Source organism: Zalophus californianus, chromosome 1, assembly GCF_009762305.2.
Source record: "Zalophus californianus isolate mZalCal1 chromosome 1, mZalCal1.pri.v2, whole genome shotgun sequence".
In the NCBI taxonomy this organism is placed as follows: domain Eukaryota; kingdom Metazoa; phylum Chordata; class Mammalia; order Carnivora; family Otariidae; genus Zalophus; species Zalophus californianus.
Genome location: NC_045595.1, coordinates 213,981,505 through 214,001,729, shown reverse-complemented (window position 1 = coordinate 214,001,729; position 20,225 = coordinate 213,981,505). Strand labels below are relative to the sequence as shown.

Below are 20,225 nucleotides of genomic sequence, written 5' to 3'. Positions count from 1 at the left end.
TTATCCTGCAGCGGAAGTGAAGTCAGCCAGCGCTCCAGCAGCAAGACCAACCACATGCTGTGGACTGGGTTCTCCGTGGGAGCCAGCTTTACATTCAGCTGTGGTCCCGTGGGACTAGGGCAGGGCCTGACCTCCACGCGGACGCTCCCCCATCCGGCTCCGTCCTTGCTGCCATCCCCCGGGGGCCCCTCTTCCTGGCCAGACACCCAGGGCCGGAGCCAGCACGTCCCCCCCCCCACAGCAGGGAACCTCCTCGAAGGCCGCCTTCCCGCTACACCTGGAAGGGCCCTGCCACACGCCCCCTCCCTTTCTCCCGGCCCCGCCCTTGCCAACGGCCCCGCGGGATGCTGGTCAGGGGGCTTCGGGCCAACAGCCCCCCCTGCAGGAGAGCTTGACCCCCAGAGCCCCCTCCCCCAGCCAGTACTCACGTGCAGCGTGCCGGGCCCCCCTTCCAGCACCACACAGACGATGGGGATCTTGATGGCCACGCCTAGGACGAAGCACAGATCCCCAGTTTAGGGAATATGGGGGCTTGGACCCTCCACCTGGGCACTCTCACCCGCCTCCCACCAGCTCTGGCCTAATCACGGCGGATGCATCCGATGGGAGATGCGCAGGAAGTAGTCAGTAGCTTTCGCAGGCTGATGCTCTGCAGTCGGTGGACAACCTGCTCGCTCTGTGTAACAAGAGCAAATCCGAGGCCCTGAGACGGACCCTCCACCACGTACTCGCACTCCTGTTTTGGGGCAGGAGGGGAGGAGGGCTGTCTGCCTGAGCGGCCACCATGACCAGCCTGCTTCTCTCGCCGGCCCTTTTATGGCACCTCAAACCTGGGCACGCCATGGGGATGCACAGAGCCGGTGGGTGGAAGGCACCGTCAAGGTGGGGGGGCACGGCATGGGGAGAGCAGGGGGATCCCCTGGAACGCTCCCTGCATCTGCAGATCCCCAGGAGGGGCCCCCATCTGCAGACCTCTGTCCCACCATTCACCCCAGCCCTGACCCCTCCATCCATCCCGGAGGCCTGGGGCCTGCTGAGGACCTTAGAAATCTCTCCGGGGCAGCAAACTTTGCCTCCAGGTGCCGCCGAGGTTGCTCTGCCCCCTCATCTGTCCCCCCTCAGGCAAAGCCAGGCTCTAGGTTGTGGTTCCGGGCCAGTGGCACCAGCCTCACCTGAGGCCCGAGAGCGGCCAAGTTGGCAGGTCCTCGGGGGTCTTGAACACCCCTGCTCACTGCTCTAAAAGCTCCCACTCAACCTGCTATGGAGCCGGAACCTCCTGCTATCTGGGTCCCCCCTCTACCTCCCAAATCGTGCACGAATTCCTGCGTGTTTGCCCTTCCCGTGTCCCAGAACCCACCCCATCCCACCCACAGGGAAACGGTGTCAGGGCCGTGTTCTGCACGTTCCTGTTTCTGTACTGAGCCCGTGTTTGTGGTGTAGGGTGATTGTAGGTGGTCCACGACCCGAGAGAGAGCAGAAAAGCCAGGGGCCTGCCGCCACCTCCCTCCACCGGTTAAACGGGGTGAGAGAAGGCGTCCCCACTGAACGCTCACAGAGCGACAGTGGGAAGAAGTGCAGCTGTGCCCGAGGCCGCCCCGAGCAGCCAACCTGTTGGAACGTCCTGCCGCGGCCGCCTGTGCCCGGGCCTCCTGGACCAGCCGGCACCCCCACCGCCGGACAGCCCTCAGAACTACGCTCCACTCACCTCCTCTTTCCTTTGTCTGCTCGGATATGAACTTCTCCAGCTTCGTCCGCAGGGGAATCTCGACCCCGTAGCGGCCGTGGGTCCCGTCGTCCACGAGGATGAAGTGGGAGTGGTTACTGTCCAGGCAGGTCAGGTGCCCTTGGCCTTCCTCGTCCATGATGTACTCAGCGGGAAAGCTGCCCTGGGAACGGCCAGAGAAGCGTCAGACAGGGACAGACGGGCCGTTCTGCGTCTTGAATCTTAGGACTGGGGGGTCCAGTAGGCTGGATAATGAGCCCCAAAGATAGGAAGTCCTAAACCCTGGAACCTGTGAACGTTACCTTATTTGGAAAAAGAGCCATTGCAGGTTTGATTGAGTTAAGCATAACATGGGAAGATTCTCCTGAAAGGTCCAGGCAGGTCCTAAATGTCACCCCAGGGTCCTTACAGGGGGAGGGAGAGGGAGACGGACCACCACGCCGGGGGAGAGCCCGGCGACTGTGAAGGCAAAGACCCCAGCACCGGGCCACAGCCAAGGAGAGCCCACAGCTGCCCAGCCAGGCGTGGACCCCCACCCCGCAAGCCCCACTGACTCCAGGAGTGGGAGAGAGCCGCGCAGATGGTGTCGCAAAAGCGGCGAGGGCTTGGAACGCGGTGTTGGGTGGAGGCTGACCGAACATGGGCACGGGTAGAAAAGGCCCGGCCGCCTGGAACAGAGCGCGCTGGGCGGGCACGCAGGGCAGAGGGCACGGCGGGCACCGCCAGAGGGGGCGGGGAGCGGGCTGAGCGAGCCAAGGCTGTCTCCAGCGGCAGAGCGTCCCTGGCCGTACTGACGGACGCTGAGGTGCTGCTGGGGGCGGACACGAGGGCCATGGCATTGGAAACGGGAGGAGGGTGACCGTCCTCTCTGAGGACCGATCCAGGAAGGACGGCAGCGGGGCCAGCGCACACAGAAAGCGGAGCTGAGCCGCGTGGGGCCGCTGTGCAGAGAGCGCCAGTGTGAGCGACGGGCGTGGACACTGAGCCAGGGGCTTTCTGAGCAGCAGTGCAGGTGCCGCCTGGCTTCTTCTCGCTCAGGAAGGGGACAGGCTGAGGGGACCGGGACTTGATGACGGGTGACACGCTCAGCCTATGCTGATCGTGATGCCTGCCTGCAAGCTCCCCGCTCGCGGACAGGAGGCCCCTCTCAGGCAGGGCTGGACCTTTGCTGGGGATGCGACAAGAGGCGTGTGACTGTGGGCTCAACCATCTCGGGGGAGCCCGGAACACAGGTGGCATGAGGACCAGCTCCGTGTCTGTGGCATGCCCCACCCCCGCAGGGACACATGCCGCAAAGACAGGATGTTGTGTCAGCAGAAGCACTGCTAACCTGGACCAAAGGAAAACAGGATGTTGGACTCCCAAACCTCTTCAGGCGGGAAACAGCAGATAACCTTCAAGAAAACGGCATGATCATCCCCGGGGCAGGGTCACGGACGAGGCAGAGGCTGGGCCTCGAGTCACAGAGATTCCAGAGTTCAGCGACCTAACGGATTTCCCCGCTGGGCTAGAGATTGCTGGGGACCTGGGACCCCTTTATTCCCGGCACGTTCCCCTTTTTGGGATGAGAACATGCAGCTATTCTGGGATGCCCATCCCATTATTGTATTCCAGAAGAAAGAAACTTGTTTTCCAGTGTCACGGGGCCACGCACGATGGGGAGCCTTGTCCCAGGACGGATCACATGCAGAGCGTCGTTTGTGCCCAATTAGGATGATTCAGATGATGAGATCGGGCACTTTTTGGCTGAGCGGATGCTCTAATGGGTTGATAAGGTGGGGAGTCTAGGGATGGGGTGAATGTACTTTGTGTGTGGGACGGACGTAAATCTTTGGGGGTCAGAGGGTAGCCTGCAGCAGGCAAGCCACTGTCATCCAAAGACATCAGGACCCCGAGCCAGGGAAGGCCTAGCAGCCAGCAGAATCTGCAGGAGGCAGAAGAAGCCTCCCCCAGAGCTTCTGGAGGGAGGACAGCCTGTCTGCCCCTTGACTGTGGCGAGGGAGGCTCATTCCAGAACTTTGGCTTCCGGGCGTGGGAGAGTGCATTTCTGCTGCTCTCAGCCACCAGGTTTGCGATCGCGGGTTCCAGCGGCCCCTGGACACTGATCCAGGAGGGACGGCTGTGGGGCCAGCGCACACAGCCCCTGCGGTCCACAGAGGAGGGCAGGGAGCCGTCATGGGGAGAAAGTCGAGAGTGGTCTCGGAAGTCACCCCATCTCTCTTGGCCTCGGGTTTCCACTCCCGGGAATGAGCAGGCAAGGTGGAGCAGTCCCGTCCCTCTAAACACACCTGTCGCTCTGACACAGGAGGACAAAGCCTGGCCAATCACCAGCAACCGTGATGGAAAAGGGGTCACCATCACAGAAGGGATCGTCCTGGGAAAGAGCACTCAGCGCCGTGGCCCCCAAACCAGGAGGCCCCCATTCATAAAGCACCACTCACAGGCCCATCGTGGGCCAGTGTGTTCCAGGACGTGTCTGACTGTGTGAGTCAAGTGGACGTGTGCTCTGTGCCACTGTGTCCTTTAACAGTCTTGTTGGATGAACCCGAAGATCTTTTCCAACGCAAGTCTCCGTGTTCAAGCGATGGTCCCCACTACCGCCCCCTCTCGGCAACACACTGGCGTGGCAGCGACGGCCAGAAACCGTTCTGGGCTGGAACCACCGCAGGGTGCGCGGTTCCAAGGGTTCAAGTGAGGCTCTGGGATCAGACAGCCTAGGTCCTCCCTAACCCAGACGCATCCTGCCCTCTGCGAAATCCGTGTCTCATCTGAGCAGCTGTTCCGATGACCTGTGGTGGTTCTGAGGCGGCTCCTACGTGGGCCCGTCCTGTGGTTGTAAGGGAGTCCAGCCACGTTAGCGGCCTCCCCCGGTCATCGGGGTCTGCGGTGCAGCCGGGCATGAGCCCCGGTCTCCTGAGCCCCTATCCAGGCTCTTCTCTCTCCGCTGCATTTACCCCGGTGTCCAGCTGGCGGCCTGTCCGCTGCAGCACCCAGTGGGATCCTACACCTCACCTCCCCTGCCCCCGAGCCCCAGGGGAGGTCGCCGAGCTCACCGAGGGGTGGATCAGGCCTTCCCGGTTGTGCACGGTGCCCCACGTGGCAATACCGACAGTGACGACTTCTCCTTCGTTGTAGCTGCTGCTCAGGGTGAAGTCCCGCACCGCCTCGCCCACCTGCTTCATCACGCCCGTGTGGGACCCGCCGGTGATAATCCAGGCTCCTGGGGAGAGGAGCAGAGGTGTGCACCTGCCACGCACAAGCCTGACGCTGAGGGCCCTGTGTGCTTCCCATGCTCACTCCCCTTTATCTGTGGGCCCTTCCTCAAGGGCTCTCTAGCTCCTCCCCAGGCATAAGTCTCAGAACCAGGACCACGGAGGAAGCCACACTGTGATTCTGTCTTCACGGTGTGGCTCTGGGGGCCAAGGTCTCCCACCTGCTCAGGTAGGCGGTGGGGACAGGAACGGAGACATCAGGCCCCTGTCCCCACCTGCCCGCTGCTTCTCTGTCCTGGACTCAGGAATACGTTTGTCTGGATTCTTCTCCAGGACATGAATGTCTGTCTGCCCCTCAGTCCCTGGGGCCCGAGTGTGGTGGACGATTCCCCTGCTCCTGACCTACTCACCTCACCACGCTGCCCACTGGCACATGGCTTGCAGTGGCCCCAACAGGGGACCCCCTTCCCAGCCACGGCCCGGCCTGGCCCGGGGACCTGCTCTGCCACCCCACGCAGGCGAGGAGCATGAACGCCAGGCCCGGGTGCCGTGAATCTGTGCCGCAGCTGTTCTTGCTGCATCTCTCCTGCCACGAGAAAGCCGATCCCCGTGGGGTCTGCTCCCCTAACCTGTGTCCCGGGTGAGGGGAGACGGGGGAGAGCTGCCACCGCGGGCCTGCAGCTGCCTCCCCTGAACGCGGGCAAAGGGTCGACTTCACGGCTGTGTGGCTGCCTGTTCCCAGGGCCAAGCCGAGCGCGGCACAGAAGCCAGTTCTGTGTGGCGTTGCCATAAGGAACAAGCTCAAACACGTGGTGTGGGCTTTGGGGCCAGGACGTGGCAGCCAGGACATTGCTACTGAATGCGGAAAAAGATGACCATCAAGACTTGTCACCTGTGATGACCTGGGGGGCAGGTGAGCACCTAACGGGTTCACAGCCGAGGTCACGAGTGTGCCTGGGTGAGGGTCAGCTGCATTTAGCCGAGTCCCGCGTGCTGAGGAGACTCCAAGAGACGCGAGCCAGGAGGACTCAGACTGAACCTCTGTTTCAGGGCAAGGACCAGAGGGCGTGGGCCTCCTACGCTGCTAAAACCGGATCCTAGAAAGAGGGTCAGTGTCCTCCTGGGTGGCCGCAGTCTCACCTGGACCCAGAACCCTCGCTCTCCTGCCGTTAACCTACTCAGTGTAGCCCCCTTGGAGACCACCTGCACCATGGCTACTCCTCCAGCGTCCCTCTGAGAGAGAGCCAAGGGCCACCTCCCGTGTGGCGCACGCAGCCTTGGGCCCTGCCCTGTGCTCACGAGGTGTGGTCTCGGGGGGCATGGAGCCCTGAGGCAGTCACTTCGCACGGCAGTCCCTCCTTCCCAGATGTGGACAGAGGGATGCGGTAGCAGGGATCTGGTTAACGGAGACCCTCACCGACATCCCCACGACTAACACAAACACCTCCAGCCTCCTCCACGAGCCACCACATTGGCTCACAGTTAACTCGGGCCTCCTGTGGGTGCAGAGCAGTGCGGCACCATCAGGAGCCTGCTAGAGCTGTCCACCCCACGGGCAAGCCTCGCAGCTGCCACTGTGGACCAGCAAGGCCCGGCTGAGTCTGACCTGGCAGGGCATGGCCGCGGTGACCCCTGAGGACTGCTCCAGTCCCAGCACCCTGTGCTGTCTGCTCGGCCCACCCATGGCTCCCAGCCCCAAGTGCTACCTGTGGTCTGGGCCACCTTGACCAGGCCTCTTCGGAAGACACTCTTCAGCCTTGGCTTCATGTTGAAGTCCTTGGCCCCGCCTGTCACCGAGATGAGGAGATTGGGGATGTCCAGGCCCCAGTACTGGGTCATGAGGTGGTAGATCACGCTGGGGGGCGTGTCCTGGGAGAGGCGAACGTACTACAGGGAAGTCAGAGGACAGCGGAGGACACCCTGTGTCAGCGAGTGGCCAGCCCAGCCCCAGAGACGGCAGTGCAGCCATGCCTGAGAGCCCCAGGCCAGGGGATGGACGCCTCCCACCCTGGGTCTAGACTCAGTGAGTAAAAGTGGCCACGCCCAAGTAGGATAAGGATCGAGAGGACAGGGGAAGGGGCGACGGCCCAGCAGGATGACAGCCCACGCCTGGGGAGACCAGCCCGCACCTTCCCAGCTCCCTCGGCCCAGCCCTGTGCCCACATCCTCCTCCCCACCCCGCTTCTCTGCTGTCGGACGCACCCAGCCCAAGGCTCACCCTGCCCTGTGGAGACCCAGAACGCCGAGAGCACCGTGGGTCTCCTGTGAGCCTTGTGGCGCCCCTGCCCACCCTTCCCCTAGTGCTGGCAGGCTGGATGCCTCGGGTCTCAGCCAGCCTCTCTTTCCCACGCCAGGAAGTCCTGGCCACTCAGAACATGGAAGGTTGACGCGAGCCCACGGTGAAAACAACAGAGGGATGAGGACCCACCTTTCCCACCTTCTGGCCCAGGCCCGTGAAAACAATGTCACCAAAGGCGTCTGTGGGCATCTCCTGCACGTGTTTTTTTGGGTCCCAATCCTTGCCCTGCAAAGTGTGGGGCCTGGTAGCCTCCTCCAAGTGTTGTTGCCGTGTGTATCCGCACTCACACACCACCTTCCTGCAAAGACCACGCAGTCACTGGAGGAAGCAAGGTGCCCCTGTGCTTCCCTCTGGGGTGTCAGGACTTCCAGCCCCCAGCAGTGAGGAGGCACCCCCAGCAGCAGGGTCAGTGGAGGCCCAGTGGGGAGCGGAGCATCCCTCCCACACCCACAGGAACAAGAAGCCCCTCCCTGCCAAGTATCAACTCAGGCTGAGAGGGGCTTGGACTTCTATGCCCATGTGGCAATAATGAGGCAGTGGCCCCCTTCCCCATAGATAGGTCATAGGGGACCCGCTAAAACACAGGATGCAGAATCTTACGTATAATAGCCAAAATATCACAGTTTCAAATTGAAAATCACTAGTCATACCAGGAATCAGGAAAATCTGCTCCAGAATGAGAAAGACAGCAGCCCCCAATGCCAAGGTGATACAGACGTTAGGATTAACTGTCAAGGATTTCATGGCAGCTATCATAAAAATGCCTTACCAAGGAATCATGAACACACTTGAAAAAAATGAAAAAAAATGAAAAAAAAATGTAGTCTCAGCAAAGAAACAGAAGGTACATCAAATGGAAATTTAGAAGTAAAAAATGCACTAACCAACCAAATTTCAAAAAAATTTTCAATTTTCAAATTTCAATTTTCAATTTTCAAAAAAAAAAAATCAGTGGGTGAACTCAGCCAATGAATGAAGGTGGCAGAGGAGAGAATCCATGAACTTCAAGATAGAACACAGAAATAACCCAATACAAACACCAGAGAGAAAACAGACCTAAATAAACAACGAAGTGAGGAGCCTCTAGGACCTGCAGGACTATGACGAAAGACCAAACATGCGTGTCGTCAGAGTCCCAGAGGGAAAAGAGAAAGGAGGCAGGGCTGGAGAAGCATGTAAAGAAATTATGACCGATCACAATGAGCACTGAGTTATGTATGGAAGGGTTGAACCACTGTATTATACACCTGAAACCGATATAACACTGTACATTAACCATCCTGGAATTAAAATTTAAAAGTTAATAAAAAAATATGACCAAATGGGAGCTTTCCCAGCAATGCAAGGTTGGGTTATCATATTAACAGAATAAGGAAAAGAAGTCTAATGATCATTTTCTTGGGTACATAAAGTGTTTCACCAAATTCAACACCCGTTTATAATAGCGACTCCCGACAAAGTAAGAACGGAGGGGAACTTTCTCAACCTGGTGCAAAGGCATCTGTGAAAATCCTACTGCTAACACCATACTCAAGGATGAAAGGCTGAGCACTTTGTCATGAAGACTGGGGACAAGACAGAGGTGTTGACCCTCAACTCTGCTGTACAGCACGGCACCAGAGGTCCTAGCTAACGGAATGGCAGAAAAAAAGGGGGGGGGGGAAAGAAGAGAAAAGAAAAGAAGAGAAGAGAAAAGAAAAAAGAAGGAGGGAAGGAGAAAAAGAAAAGGCACAGATATAGGAAAAGAAGTAAAACTATCTTTATTCACAAATGACATAATTTGGTGCGTACAAAATCCTAAGGACTCTACAAAAAGCTATAAGACTTACAATAAGTCTAACACATTTGTAGGGTATAACGTCAACAGAAATAAATCCATTCTATGTCAATTAGGAACCGAACAATTAGAAACTGAAACCAAAACAAAATACTACCTATAATAGCAAAGAAACATAAAAAAATGGCCAAAATCTCCTGCATTTGGAAAGGACATAAATCTACAGATTCAAGAATCTCAGGGAACACCAAACACAATACACCCGAAGACATGTATGCCAGGATACGTGAAATCAAAAGTCTATAAACCAAAGACAAAAGAAAAAAATCTCGAACGCAGCAAGATGGAAATGACACCTTATCTATTGGGGAGAAATCGTTCAAGTAACAAACAACTTCTCATCAGAAACCAGAAAGAAGTGCAAGGAGGAGGTGGCAAACAAAACCAGAACCTCCGACCCAGAATTCTCTACTCAGCAAAAACATCATTCACACGGGAAGTGGAAGCTGGACATCCTCAAATGCAGGAAAACTAAGGGAATCACCTGCAGAGCTACCCAAAAAGGATGGATGAAGGACATTCTCTAAACAGAAATGGAGTGATAGCAGGTGAAATTGTTGAATATCAGAAAGGAAGAAAGAACAATGGGAAGGGTAAATGGGGCTCCAAAGAGATGTCTGAGTCCCTCAGAAGCGCAGAAAAAGAAAAACAAAAAAAACCAAAAAACAAACTGAAAGCAGAAAAATTAAGCAGCAGATTTAAATCCTAACATTGATAATTACATTAAATATAATGTCCTAAATATGCCCATTTAAAAAAACACCGATCGGCAGAGTGGGTTAAAAAAATAAGACCTAATTGTTTTCTTCCAAAATCTCACTTGCAGTATAATGATGGTGGCAAACCGGAAGCGACCGGACAACCCAGCAATGAAGAGAAGACCACTGGACAGACACAACACGAGTGGATCTTGAAGGCGTCGCACTGAGGGAAAAACTGGAAGGACCACGTAGGGTAGGACTCCTCCTGTGACATTCTCGAGGTGAGGAAGTTATAGGGATGAAGAACAGATTCATGGTTGCCAGGGGTGAGGGTGACAGGGGCAGAGGACGTGAGTAACCAGTGGTGGAACCAGGGGAGATATCGTTTGTGTCTCTGCAACTTCCCAAACTCTATAATTATTCCAAAATAAAAAGGTTAAAAACCCCCAGATGGTGCAGCCTCCAAGCAGCACCTTCTAGACATAGGCCCAACAGGATGCGTGAGGCCCCCACCCTGCAGCCCAGCCCCAGGCCCAGCTGGCCTAACCTGGGTGCTGCTACAGGAGAACCCCATCTCTAGGACTCCCTGCTCTGATTTCTGCTTTCCCCACAAGAATGCATCAACGCCTCCCGGCAGCTATGTCCTCCTCTCTTATTTCCTTCATGTTCATGGGTTGAGACTTTTTATTCCTTTACTGCTATTCACTGGGGCTACAGGAGAGAGAGGAGATAAACCTTGTTGAATTGGAAATTATGAATTTTTAGGTTCTGACTTTTTGTTAGTATCGAGTGACCTGAAAGACAAGATCCAAATGAGATAGAACAACCAGTCCAAGGCCAGGTGAGACTGGGGCCAGGTGAGGCCGGGGCCAGGTGAGGCCAGGGCCAGGTAGCACAGGGAAAGGACGGCTGGGCTGCCCTGCCACTTACCCAATGCACAGTCCCAGACGCCCTGGCTCTCCATATCTCTGCTTGTAGATAAGGAAAACAGTGCATTCCCTGACCCCCACCCTACTAAATATTTTGAGGGACAAACAATGTTCTAGAAATAATTTTTTAAAGATTTTATTTATTTATTTGAGAGAGAGAGAGTGCGCATGAGCCGGGGGAGGGGCAGAGCAACAAGCAGACTCCCTGCTGAGCACAGAGCCCAACGCAGGGCTCGATCCCAGGACCCCAAGATCATAACCTGAGCCAAAGTCAGATGCCCAACCAACTGAGCCACCCAGGTGCCCCTAGAAATAATTGATAAAACTAGTGCAAAACAGTTGACCATGCAGAGCACCAAGGATGGGTTAAGAGACGCACAACCTCTTACACCATACACAGAAATAAACTCAAAATGGATGAAGGACCTAAACATGAGACAGGAATCCATCAAAATCCTGGAGGAGAACACAGGCTGCAACCTCTGTGACCTCAGACTCAGCAACTTCTTCCGAGACACGCCTCCAAAGGCCAGGGAAGCAAGGGCAAAAATGAACTATTGGGACTTCATCAAGATTAAAAGCTTCTGCACAGCAAAGGAAATAATCAACAAAACCAAAAGACAACGGACAGAAAGGGAGAAGATATTTGCAAATGTCTTATCAAAGGGCTAGTATTCAAAATCTATCAAGAACTTATCAAACTCAACCTCCAAAGAACAAATAATCCAATCAAGAAATGGGCAGAAAACATGAACAGACATTTCTGCAAAGAAGACATCCAAATGGCCAACAGACCCATGAAAAAGTGCTCAGCATCACTCAGCATCAGGGAAATCCAAATCTAAACCTCAATGAGATACCACCTCACACCAGTCAGAATGGCTAGAATTAACAAGTCAGGAAACGACAGATGTTGGCGGGGATGTGGAGAAAGGGGAACCCTCCTACACTGTTGGTGGGAATGCAAGCTGGTGCAACCACTCTGGAGAACAGTATGGAGGTTCCTCAAACAGTTGAAAATAGAGCTGCCCTACGACCCAGCAATTGCACTACTGGGTAGTTACCCCAAAGATACAACTGTAGGGATCCGAAGGGGTACGTGCACCCCAATGTTTATAGCAGCAATGTCCACAATAGCCAAACTGTGGAAAGAGCCAAGATGTCCATCGACAGATGAATGGATAAAGAAGGTGTGGTTCATATACACAACGGAATATTACGCAGCCATAAAAAAATGAAAGCTTGCCATTTGCAACGACATGGATGGAACTAGAGGGTTTTATGCTAAGCGAAATAAGTCAATCAGGGAAAGACAATTATATGATTTCACTCATAGGTGGAATTTAAGAAACTAAACAGAGGAGCACAGAGGAAGGGAAGGAAAAATAAAACAAGGTGTAGTCAGAGAAGGAGACAAACCACGAGAGGAATCACAGGACACAAACGGAGGGTCGCTGGAGGGGAGAGGGACGGGGGGATGGGGTAACTGGGTGACGGGCATTAGGGAGGGCACGTGGGTGTTCTATGCAACTGATGAATCACTGACCTCTACCCCTGAAACTAATTATAACTAATAATAACTAATAACTAATACAGTATACGTTAACTACGTGGAATTTAAATAAAAAATTAAGAGACCCACAGCCTGCGCTGTACCCAGTGCTCCTGAGCTCCTCCAGGGCTGCCCCTCCTGCTGTGTGGAGTGACCACAGGGGCCTCCCACTGCTCTGAGCACAGGGCCCACCTGTGGTGAGCTCAGGGCATGCCCTCTGACCTCCTCCATAGACCTCCTAAGGCAGACTCAAGGCACTCGCAGACCTGCAATGATCTCGGAGTACACGTGTGCTGTGTGACGTCCTCGACCTACGGTCCACGGCGGGGACGGAGCCACCAGGATGAAGACCCAGCTCTTGATCTTGGCCCAGTGCTGCCCCAGACTTTCTACATCTCTAATAGCCTGTGACAGGCCACCTCCTTAGCTGGTCTCTGAGCCAGCCCCTCTGCTGACCTTAGGTCTTAAATCTACATGGTTTCCCAAGCTGACTCAAGGCAGGAAACGGCACCCAGTCCACTGGCCCAGAAATTAAATAATCAGAGCGTTTCTGCGGGGCTCTTGGCCCAGACAGGCATAAAGGGGAACACCAGCACCAGCCCTGTGGGAGGACAGAGCCCACAGAGGCGCGGTCTCTCTGTCTGGGTCCCTCCCAGCCGTCCGGAGAGGCACCTTGTCTCACTGAGCACGCTCGCCTCGTCCTGAAGATCGTTTCCGAAACATCCATTTCCGTCTGTGTTTGACGGCGGAGGATTTGGTGTCCCGGGGAAGAGAACCACACGCCAAGGCCGCGAGGTAAACGTGACAGAATGCGGGGACGGTCCGGGGTGGCGGTAGGGAGAAGGGCAGAGCTGAGCGGGACCCTTGGGACAGGGGACTAATGAGAGACGGCAGGTGAGGCGGGGGGCTCGGGTCTGGAAGAAGGTGTGAGGGACCCTAGCGCATTTGATGGAAATGTTTAAAGTGTGGAAGTACATCTGTTTCGAGGCTCCACTGGTGATGGGGAGGACCTTCCCTGCTGGAGGGACCCATCTGATGGGCGAGAAGAGAAGGGCTCTGTGCAGGACGCGCTCCCGGCAGGCCTGACGCCGCGGTCAGAGGGGCCTGCTCACACGGCTGGCCCCTGCTGGCCCCTGCCCACCGGCTTTCAGAGCGCTCTGCAGTCCCTGACCCGTGGACTCTGCCCTGGGCCCGCACTGCGCAGACGCTGGGATTTATGCGGAACACCTGCTTTCCCTCGGGGCCTGGAATTTGGGGGGTGCTGGGCAGAGATGCCTATGGGATCAGCCCATTGGGCTAACCCGGGGCACTGAGTCCCCAACAGCTTTGCAGGACAGAGACATGGCGCACAGCTGCTGCATTTTTCCCAGCTGGCGTGCCCCTCAGGAGGGGGAGAGCGTCGCAAGCCTGCGCGTGGGGTCTCCGGACCCCGCTTGTGTGTTTTCCCTTGCTGGGCCTGGTGTGTAACCCTGTGACAGCCTGTCACCAGGTCCCAGAAGTCTTAGCAAATCACTGAACTCGTAGGGCGGCCTCGAGGACCCCCCGAAACCAGCCTCCACCGCCCACCTCTGCCTGGAAATAGCCCCCCTTCCTCCCTGGGACCTGCCCGCCCGCGGGGAGCACCTTCCACATGGGAAACACGCTGATGAGCAGCAGGCTGTGGACACACTGTCCTCCTCCATGCTTACCAGGGTGCCAGGCAGCCGTGGCGGCCCCAACCACCAGGCACCCGACCACTCCACAGACCCCACTCTTGCCATGTGTGGTCCCAAATCGTCGAGAAGGAAAATAAGAGATCATAAGGATGCTCTCTTCTTTAATGAACGTGCTCTAGGACCCAATCTGAGGGCCACTGGTGCTTCCGGGTGGTGACCCAGGCACTGGCCGCCTCCAGGACCCCCAATACACCTGGTGAGTTCTCAGTTGGCGGAGGACCTTGGCACAGCTGCACCTCGCCAAGCTTTCCGCCCTCCCTACGGTTCCTGACGCCCCGGGCCCTGGAGCTCTCCCCAGGACTTCCGGGAGCCTGCTTCCCCTTTCCAGCTATAAATCCTACCCCCGAGTTCACATTCATTTAAAGCTTCTGAAACACAATTTAGGGAACTGCATCAATAAGACGGCCAATCAGGAAACAGTGGACTCCGTTCATTCCAGTTGCTGTTAACCAGTTACACTGACACGTACTCAGAATAAAATACCTCTAGGTGCCCCCAACTTTCTGGCCCTCACTGGGTCCCATGGTCCCCAATCCTCAATGTGACATCTGAGGGGATGAGCCACTCCACCTGCTATCTCCCTGTGGCACGCCCCACATTAAACCTGATGCCAGTAAAGGTGCTTCTGGAAATTTCCAGAACCAAACACATCCTGAGCACTTTCTTCAATGTGGGGAAAGGGGTAGGGAGCCCCATTTCAGCCTCAAACCCAAGCTGTGTCCCCCAGCCCTCGCTGACCCATCAACATTCCTCACAGGGTGGTAACTCAGAGCAAAGAAGGGGTCTGGAGTTCCATCGGTGGCACCCCGGAGCCCCCGCAAGCTGGAAACCAGATATGGTACATCTCAGAATGACTCTGCAGCCAGTGAGTCCTGTATGGGGACTTTGGGTGGCTCTAGTTCTCTCTGAGGCTATGTCCATAAGCTTATTTTAACATAACTAAAACTGGAAACCTCAACGCAACGCTCTCTCTGTACGTTGTCAGACTGAGCCGTGTAGCCGGGAAACCACCTGCAGCATGTATCAGAGGTCACTGAGCTAGAGCACGCTAGCAGCCGTCTGGCTCAGGGGTCTGCTCCCAGCAGTGAGAGGTGAGGACCCTTCTCTGAAGCGGGGCCAAGCCAGGGGCGTGAAGCCCAACACGTGTGCAGGACGTGAACCCCGGCACATGTGCAGGACATGCAGGGTGTGAACCCTGACACGTGTGTAGGGCTTGAACCCCGGCACGTGTGCAGGACGTGCAGGGCATGAACCCTGACATGTGTGCAGGATGTGCAGGGCATGAACCCCAACATGTGTGCAGGACGTGAACCCCAGCACATGTGCAGGACGTGCAGGGCGTGAACCCTGACATGTGTGCAGGACGTGAACCCTGGCACATGTGCAGGACATGCAGGGTGTGAACCCTGACATGTGTGCAGGACATGCAGGGCGTGAACCCTGACATGTGTGTAGGGCGTGAACCCTGGCACGTGTGCAGGATGTGCAGGGCATGAACCCTGACATGTGTGCAGGACGTGCAGGGCATGAACCCCGACATGTGTGCAGGACATGCAGGGCGTGAACCCTGACATGTGTGCAGGACGTGAACCCCGGCACATGTGCAGGACATGCAGGGTGTGAACCCTGACACGTGTGTAGGGTGTGAACCCTGACACGTGTGCAGGGCATGAACCCTGACACGTGTGCAGGGCGACACCGGGGCATGCCGCAGGACCCCAGGAACAGCATCATTGTTGGGGGCCACTCCTGCCTGACTCCATGTCATCGTCCCTCCACCTTCCCCATAGAGGGCCTTCCCACACAGGCTCCTCCTGCAGCGTCATGCGACATGTGTGAGCTGGATGATATCTGTCCACGATGGGGAGAGAGAAAGCGACACTGCCACCACAAAGCCACACAATTGTGGTGCGGTTGACTGGTATAAAAGACAGGTACATGGACTGTGGGGGAGGGAGCGGTTACTTCCTAGTGCAGTCAGGGAGGGCTGCTCAGCAGAGGCAGTGTTGGCCACGAAGAAGGAGTGGAAGAAGTAAGAAAGGACGTGGCCCGTCTGCGGCACAGTGCGGACTAGGGTGTGGCTGCAGGGGAGGCACGAACACAGACATGCTCTGAGCATCCTCAAGGAACACCAAGCCACACCACGCCTCCCATGAGGTTCCTGCAGAGCTGCCCGCAGGCTCCCCCCGACTCATGGGGGACCAGTGGCCCAGGAGTGAAATGTCCCGCAGCGTGGAGGCACCGTGGCCACTACTGCTGGTGGAGGTGGTCGTGGCGGCCACACCAGAGCCCCGGGCTCCGTGGGGAGGAGTGGCAACAATGGTGCAGTGGGGCTTTGGGGTGAGGGGTCCCTGTCTGGATGTGGCACCCTCCCCGGTGAGGGGCCTGGGTTGTGGGCTTTCCTTGAGGCCCCTTACGGTTCCCGAACCCTGTGACACTCTCTACTCCAGAGGGAAATGAGCATTCTAGAGGCGTGCCACTGGTGCCCAACTGGGTTCAAGTCCAAGCACCACCGCAGAGGGGTCCCATTATGACCCTGGATGGGTCACCTAAGCTCTCTGCACCTCTTCTGCAAGCAGGACAGGGAGAAGCTGCTCCCCACAGCAAGCTCCAGGGGTAAGCGGAAATGCCGTGACCACCCAAGGCCACACAGACAGCCACCCCGTGGGCACGGCCACACTGCCAGGCCACTCACCCGGCGTCCGACAGTTTGGAGCTCTCCACAAAGTACATGCACTCCTTCTTCTTGATATTTTGCGGGACCCATGAGCTGAGATTTTCTTGCTGAGGATAAAAAGGGCACCTTGAGAGTCCTGGGCAATCACAACACTATTTGGGGGAGCACACCCTACACTGCCCTTAGACACAGCTGAGCCCCCTGTCCAGCTTTGGGGGCCTCTTCCTGGGATGGGGGGCTGGCTGAGGCTCTCAGGTGTGGGTTCCAGCAGGAGGATCACTTCCCAGAACTTCCAGTTTCTCTGTTAACGCTACCTTCCTCGGGAACAGAGCCATGTGGCGGATAAGGGTCTGGACACCTGCCTCCGTCCTGGCGAGACAGCAAGCTGAGATGCCCTCCTGCCCACCTGACCAGGGGCCCAGAAAATCAAACGCGCCCTTCTGCACAGTCTTGTCCCGGGCCTCCGGGAATCGGGTCCAGGACTTGGGTGGTGCTCAGGGCCTTCCCAGTCAAATCAGGGACATCAGGGGCGACGGCTTCCCGTGAGTCTGGCTCCGGACAGGACTGACGTGCTTACCCAGCACCCTCCTAACCAGACCAAGAACATGAAGGGGTCGTGCAGCCCATGGGAGGGGACAGAGCTGGCCACTTACCATTCTCTCCAGGCCCCTTTCCCCCAGCCCCACTGAGCCTCTGCCCGGGCAGGGAACACACCCCTCCCTGGTTGTCATCGTGCCCCAACAGGGCTCTGGTGGACCCGGTCAATGGGGGCCTGCGGACCCCCAGAATCCTACCTTTGTACTGTTGCCAAACAGGTACTGCAACCTCCTGGTCTTGCAGAGACTGCTGTTGCTGCACCGGAGACTGGGGACCATGCCCAGGTCAGCCATCCTCCTGGCTACACCCCGAAGCCCGCCTCCTGCCTGGAGCCGGCTTTCCTCAGGGTTGGGGGCTCCGTCCTGCAGGCTGCTCCCACTCCAGCTTCCACAGTCTCCTGGCCCCCTCAGGACAGCCTTTCCTCCAGCTCACGAGGCTGAAGGTTCTGGAAGGACAACATGGACGGCTGCTGGAGTAGATCAGAGAGGGAAATGAGGCAGGTGTCTGAAAGGACCAGGCACAGGTCTCCTTGTGTGGGGCCCGGCCGCCTCGCAGATCTACACACTTCCCCCCCCCGCCCCCGCTCTGTGCCCCAGCCAGGACCCTGCATGCGCCCAGAGCCTGGGTGTCCATCTGTAACGAGAGCAACCTCAGGTCACAGCGAAGGGCCCAAGGAAAAGCTCTGTCCCCACCCCTGCTGCTCCTGGCATTTCAGAGATCAGGGGGCTGCCCTCCCAGCACGGGCCCAGAGTGCGGGGAGGGGGGCAGAACGATTTCAAAGGAGGAGCCGCCGCTGCCTGCACCCCTCCCATCTTGGGCTCTGTTCTCTGAATTCTCGCAGTGAGCCATGCAGTAGCCCCTGGTCCTTCCTTCCAGTCGGCCCCCTTTGGGATGGGCATGTCTGCCCTGTACCCCATCATTGCATTTGGGACAGCTTCACAGCTGGAGAGGAGTCTGCCTCAGCATGAACGTACCTGGGGTCTCCCCCCACCCCTGACTTAGATGAGATTTAGATCAGACTTGGAATCCCCGCCCCTCCTCCACCCCCCACAGTCTGGACCCTGGAAGAGTCTGGAAACCCAGGGATGGCCATGATCTTACAAAGTCCCCCCTCCAACCTTCTCTGAGGTTCTCCCCCAAATCCGACCATCAGTCCTTTCTTCACATTTCCCCCGAAAGCAGTTGTGGTCACCCTGGTTCGCAGCTCTAATTCTCCTTATGCAATGGCACAGCTGTGTCTTAAGAACACTTTGAAAGGAAATGGCTTCCAAGAAGACAGGCACGCAGACACAGAAACACACAGAAGGTGTCGGCACACGGGCCTGCACGTACCGTCACACAAAGTACACGTCTAGGTGCTCACTGTAAAACTCCTTCCACTTTGCTGTGTGTTTGGAAATTTTTACTTAAAAGGTAGGAAAGAAACCCAAAATACAATCAGTGGACTCAAAAAGTAGAGCGTAATGGTATAGACACTAATTATAATAAATATATGAGATCAGGGTAGCTCTACAAATGTTTCTGAAATACAAAAAAAAAAAAAAAAAAAAATGCCCATCTATAAGTGTCATTCGGCACAGGCCCCTGACGGGAATGTGAAGCTGTTCCACAGAGCGGGTGGGCCTGAGCGGGGTGGATGTCCAAATCTGAGCGCTGCTCTGAGCAATCCTCAGGAGCACAGAGGACAGAAGGGGCCACGGGCCATGAGCACAGGTGCACGGGGAGGGGGCCCCACAGCAGGTCTGTGCCCAGGCAGCACCCCTCATCCCCGCCTCCCGCAGTCCAGGGGGGGCGCTGAAAGACGGTGCCCCTGGCAGCATCGGGACTAGACACCAAGCCCAAACAGAATGAAGGTCCGAGGACCGTGCTTTATAGCAGCCACGTGGGGCCAGGACGTGGAGAACTCACAGAGACAGGGCCACCTCCTCACACCCCACCCACCCCAGCCTGAAAGGCCCAACCAACAGACTTCACATGTGAGGCTACGGAGCCCAGGCTGGCCAGGGGGCCCCACCACCCCCCTCTCTGCTTCCCTTTCTAGGCTGTGTACCTGCTCCCTGCAGCTCCCCAGGTCAGACACCCTCTGAAATCCAGGTTGCGAAAACACTTTTGAGACTATAAATAGCTATATACTGGATGAGGGACGAAGGAAGTGCCACCCAACAGCACTGGGCCCTGTGGTCGGATCTCCCAGGTCTGGGTAAGGCGCCCCCCCCCCCCCGCAGACTGCGCTTGGCCTTGCCGCAGCCCAGCCTGGGTCCCTGCGCCTCACGCTCCGGCCTGCGCCCAGGCCCGCAACCCCACCCCGGAGCTTGGCCCGGACTCTGCGCCCCCGCAGCGCCCCAGCTTGTGCCCCCGCGCCCGCATCAGCACCCCGGCCAGCGCCTAGGTCCCGGCCCCGGGTAGCACGCACCCTAGCCGGGGCGCCGCTTGTGCCTGCAGCCCAGCCCGCGCCCCTGGATCCTGGGACATCCTCCTCCCAACCCGCGCACCCTCCCCTCCCCCACCCGCGCCGGTCATGCTACCTGTCTCCGCACCCCGGTGCTGTCCATCCCGGTGCGGGGTGGGGGTGGGGGGCGTACCTGCTCAGAGCGGGCCCGTGTCCCCGCGTCACTCGCGCCGCTGCGCAGGACCGCCAGCTGGCCCCGCGGGGACGCCCGCACCTCGGGCTGAGCGTGCGCCCCGCGCAGTCCTCCCCCCCGCCCCGCCCGCTCCGCAGCGCGCTCTGCGTCAGCCTGCGGAGTCCCGCGTCCGCGAGAGAGCCAAGGACGCGGGCTCCAAGACGCCCCACCTGCGGGGTTCCGCCTTCCTGGAGACCCCTAGACCGGGCTCTCAGGCAGGCGCTTGCCTCCCGAGGGGCTAGCAGCCAGCTTCTCTTTGAAAGGCTGGGTGGCAGCAATTCTCCCCAAGCCCTGCCCCTCGCTGGGCTGGGAGGGGAGGTGGGGGGTGAGGGGCTCAGGTGGTAGGCAGGGCAGGAGACCCA

General features: G+C 57.3%; 1 protein-coding gene across 17 annotated transcripts in view; it reads right to left on the bottom strand.

Annotated features, from left to right (window-relative positions):
- TRPM2 (transient receptor potential cation channel subfamily M member 2) overlaps nt 1–20,225 on the bottom strand; it is a 62,943-nt gene that overhangs the window by 36,353 nt on the left and 6,365 nt on the right. For 9 of the 17 annotated variants that reach the window (XM_027585316.2, XM_027585324.2, XM_027585327.2 and 6 more), the window contains 7 exons: nt 17,440–17,711; nt 16,664–16,752; nt 7,364–7,532; nt 6,642–6,822; nt 4,777–4,943; nt 1,706–1,886; nt 429–490 (listed from right to left, as the gene is read on the bottom strand). In XM_027585316.2, the coding sequence (XP_027441117.1) occupies nt 429–490; nt 1,706–1,886; nt 4,777–4,943; nt 6,642–6,822; nt 7,364–7,532; nt 16,664–16,752; nt 17,440–17,535 (945 nt within the window). In that variant the 5' untranslated portion in view covers nt 17,536–17,711. Of the gene's footprint in view, nt 1–428; nt 491–1,705; nt 1,887–4,776; nt 4,944–6,641; nt 6,823–7,363; nt 7,533–16,663; nt 16,753–17,439; nt 17,712–19,824; nt 19,939–20,225 lie in introns of those variants that run through there. The other 8 variants (XM_027585313.2, XM_027585318.2, XM_027585315.2 and 5 more) reach the window with 6 other exon arrangements.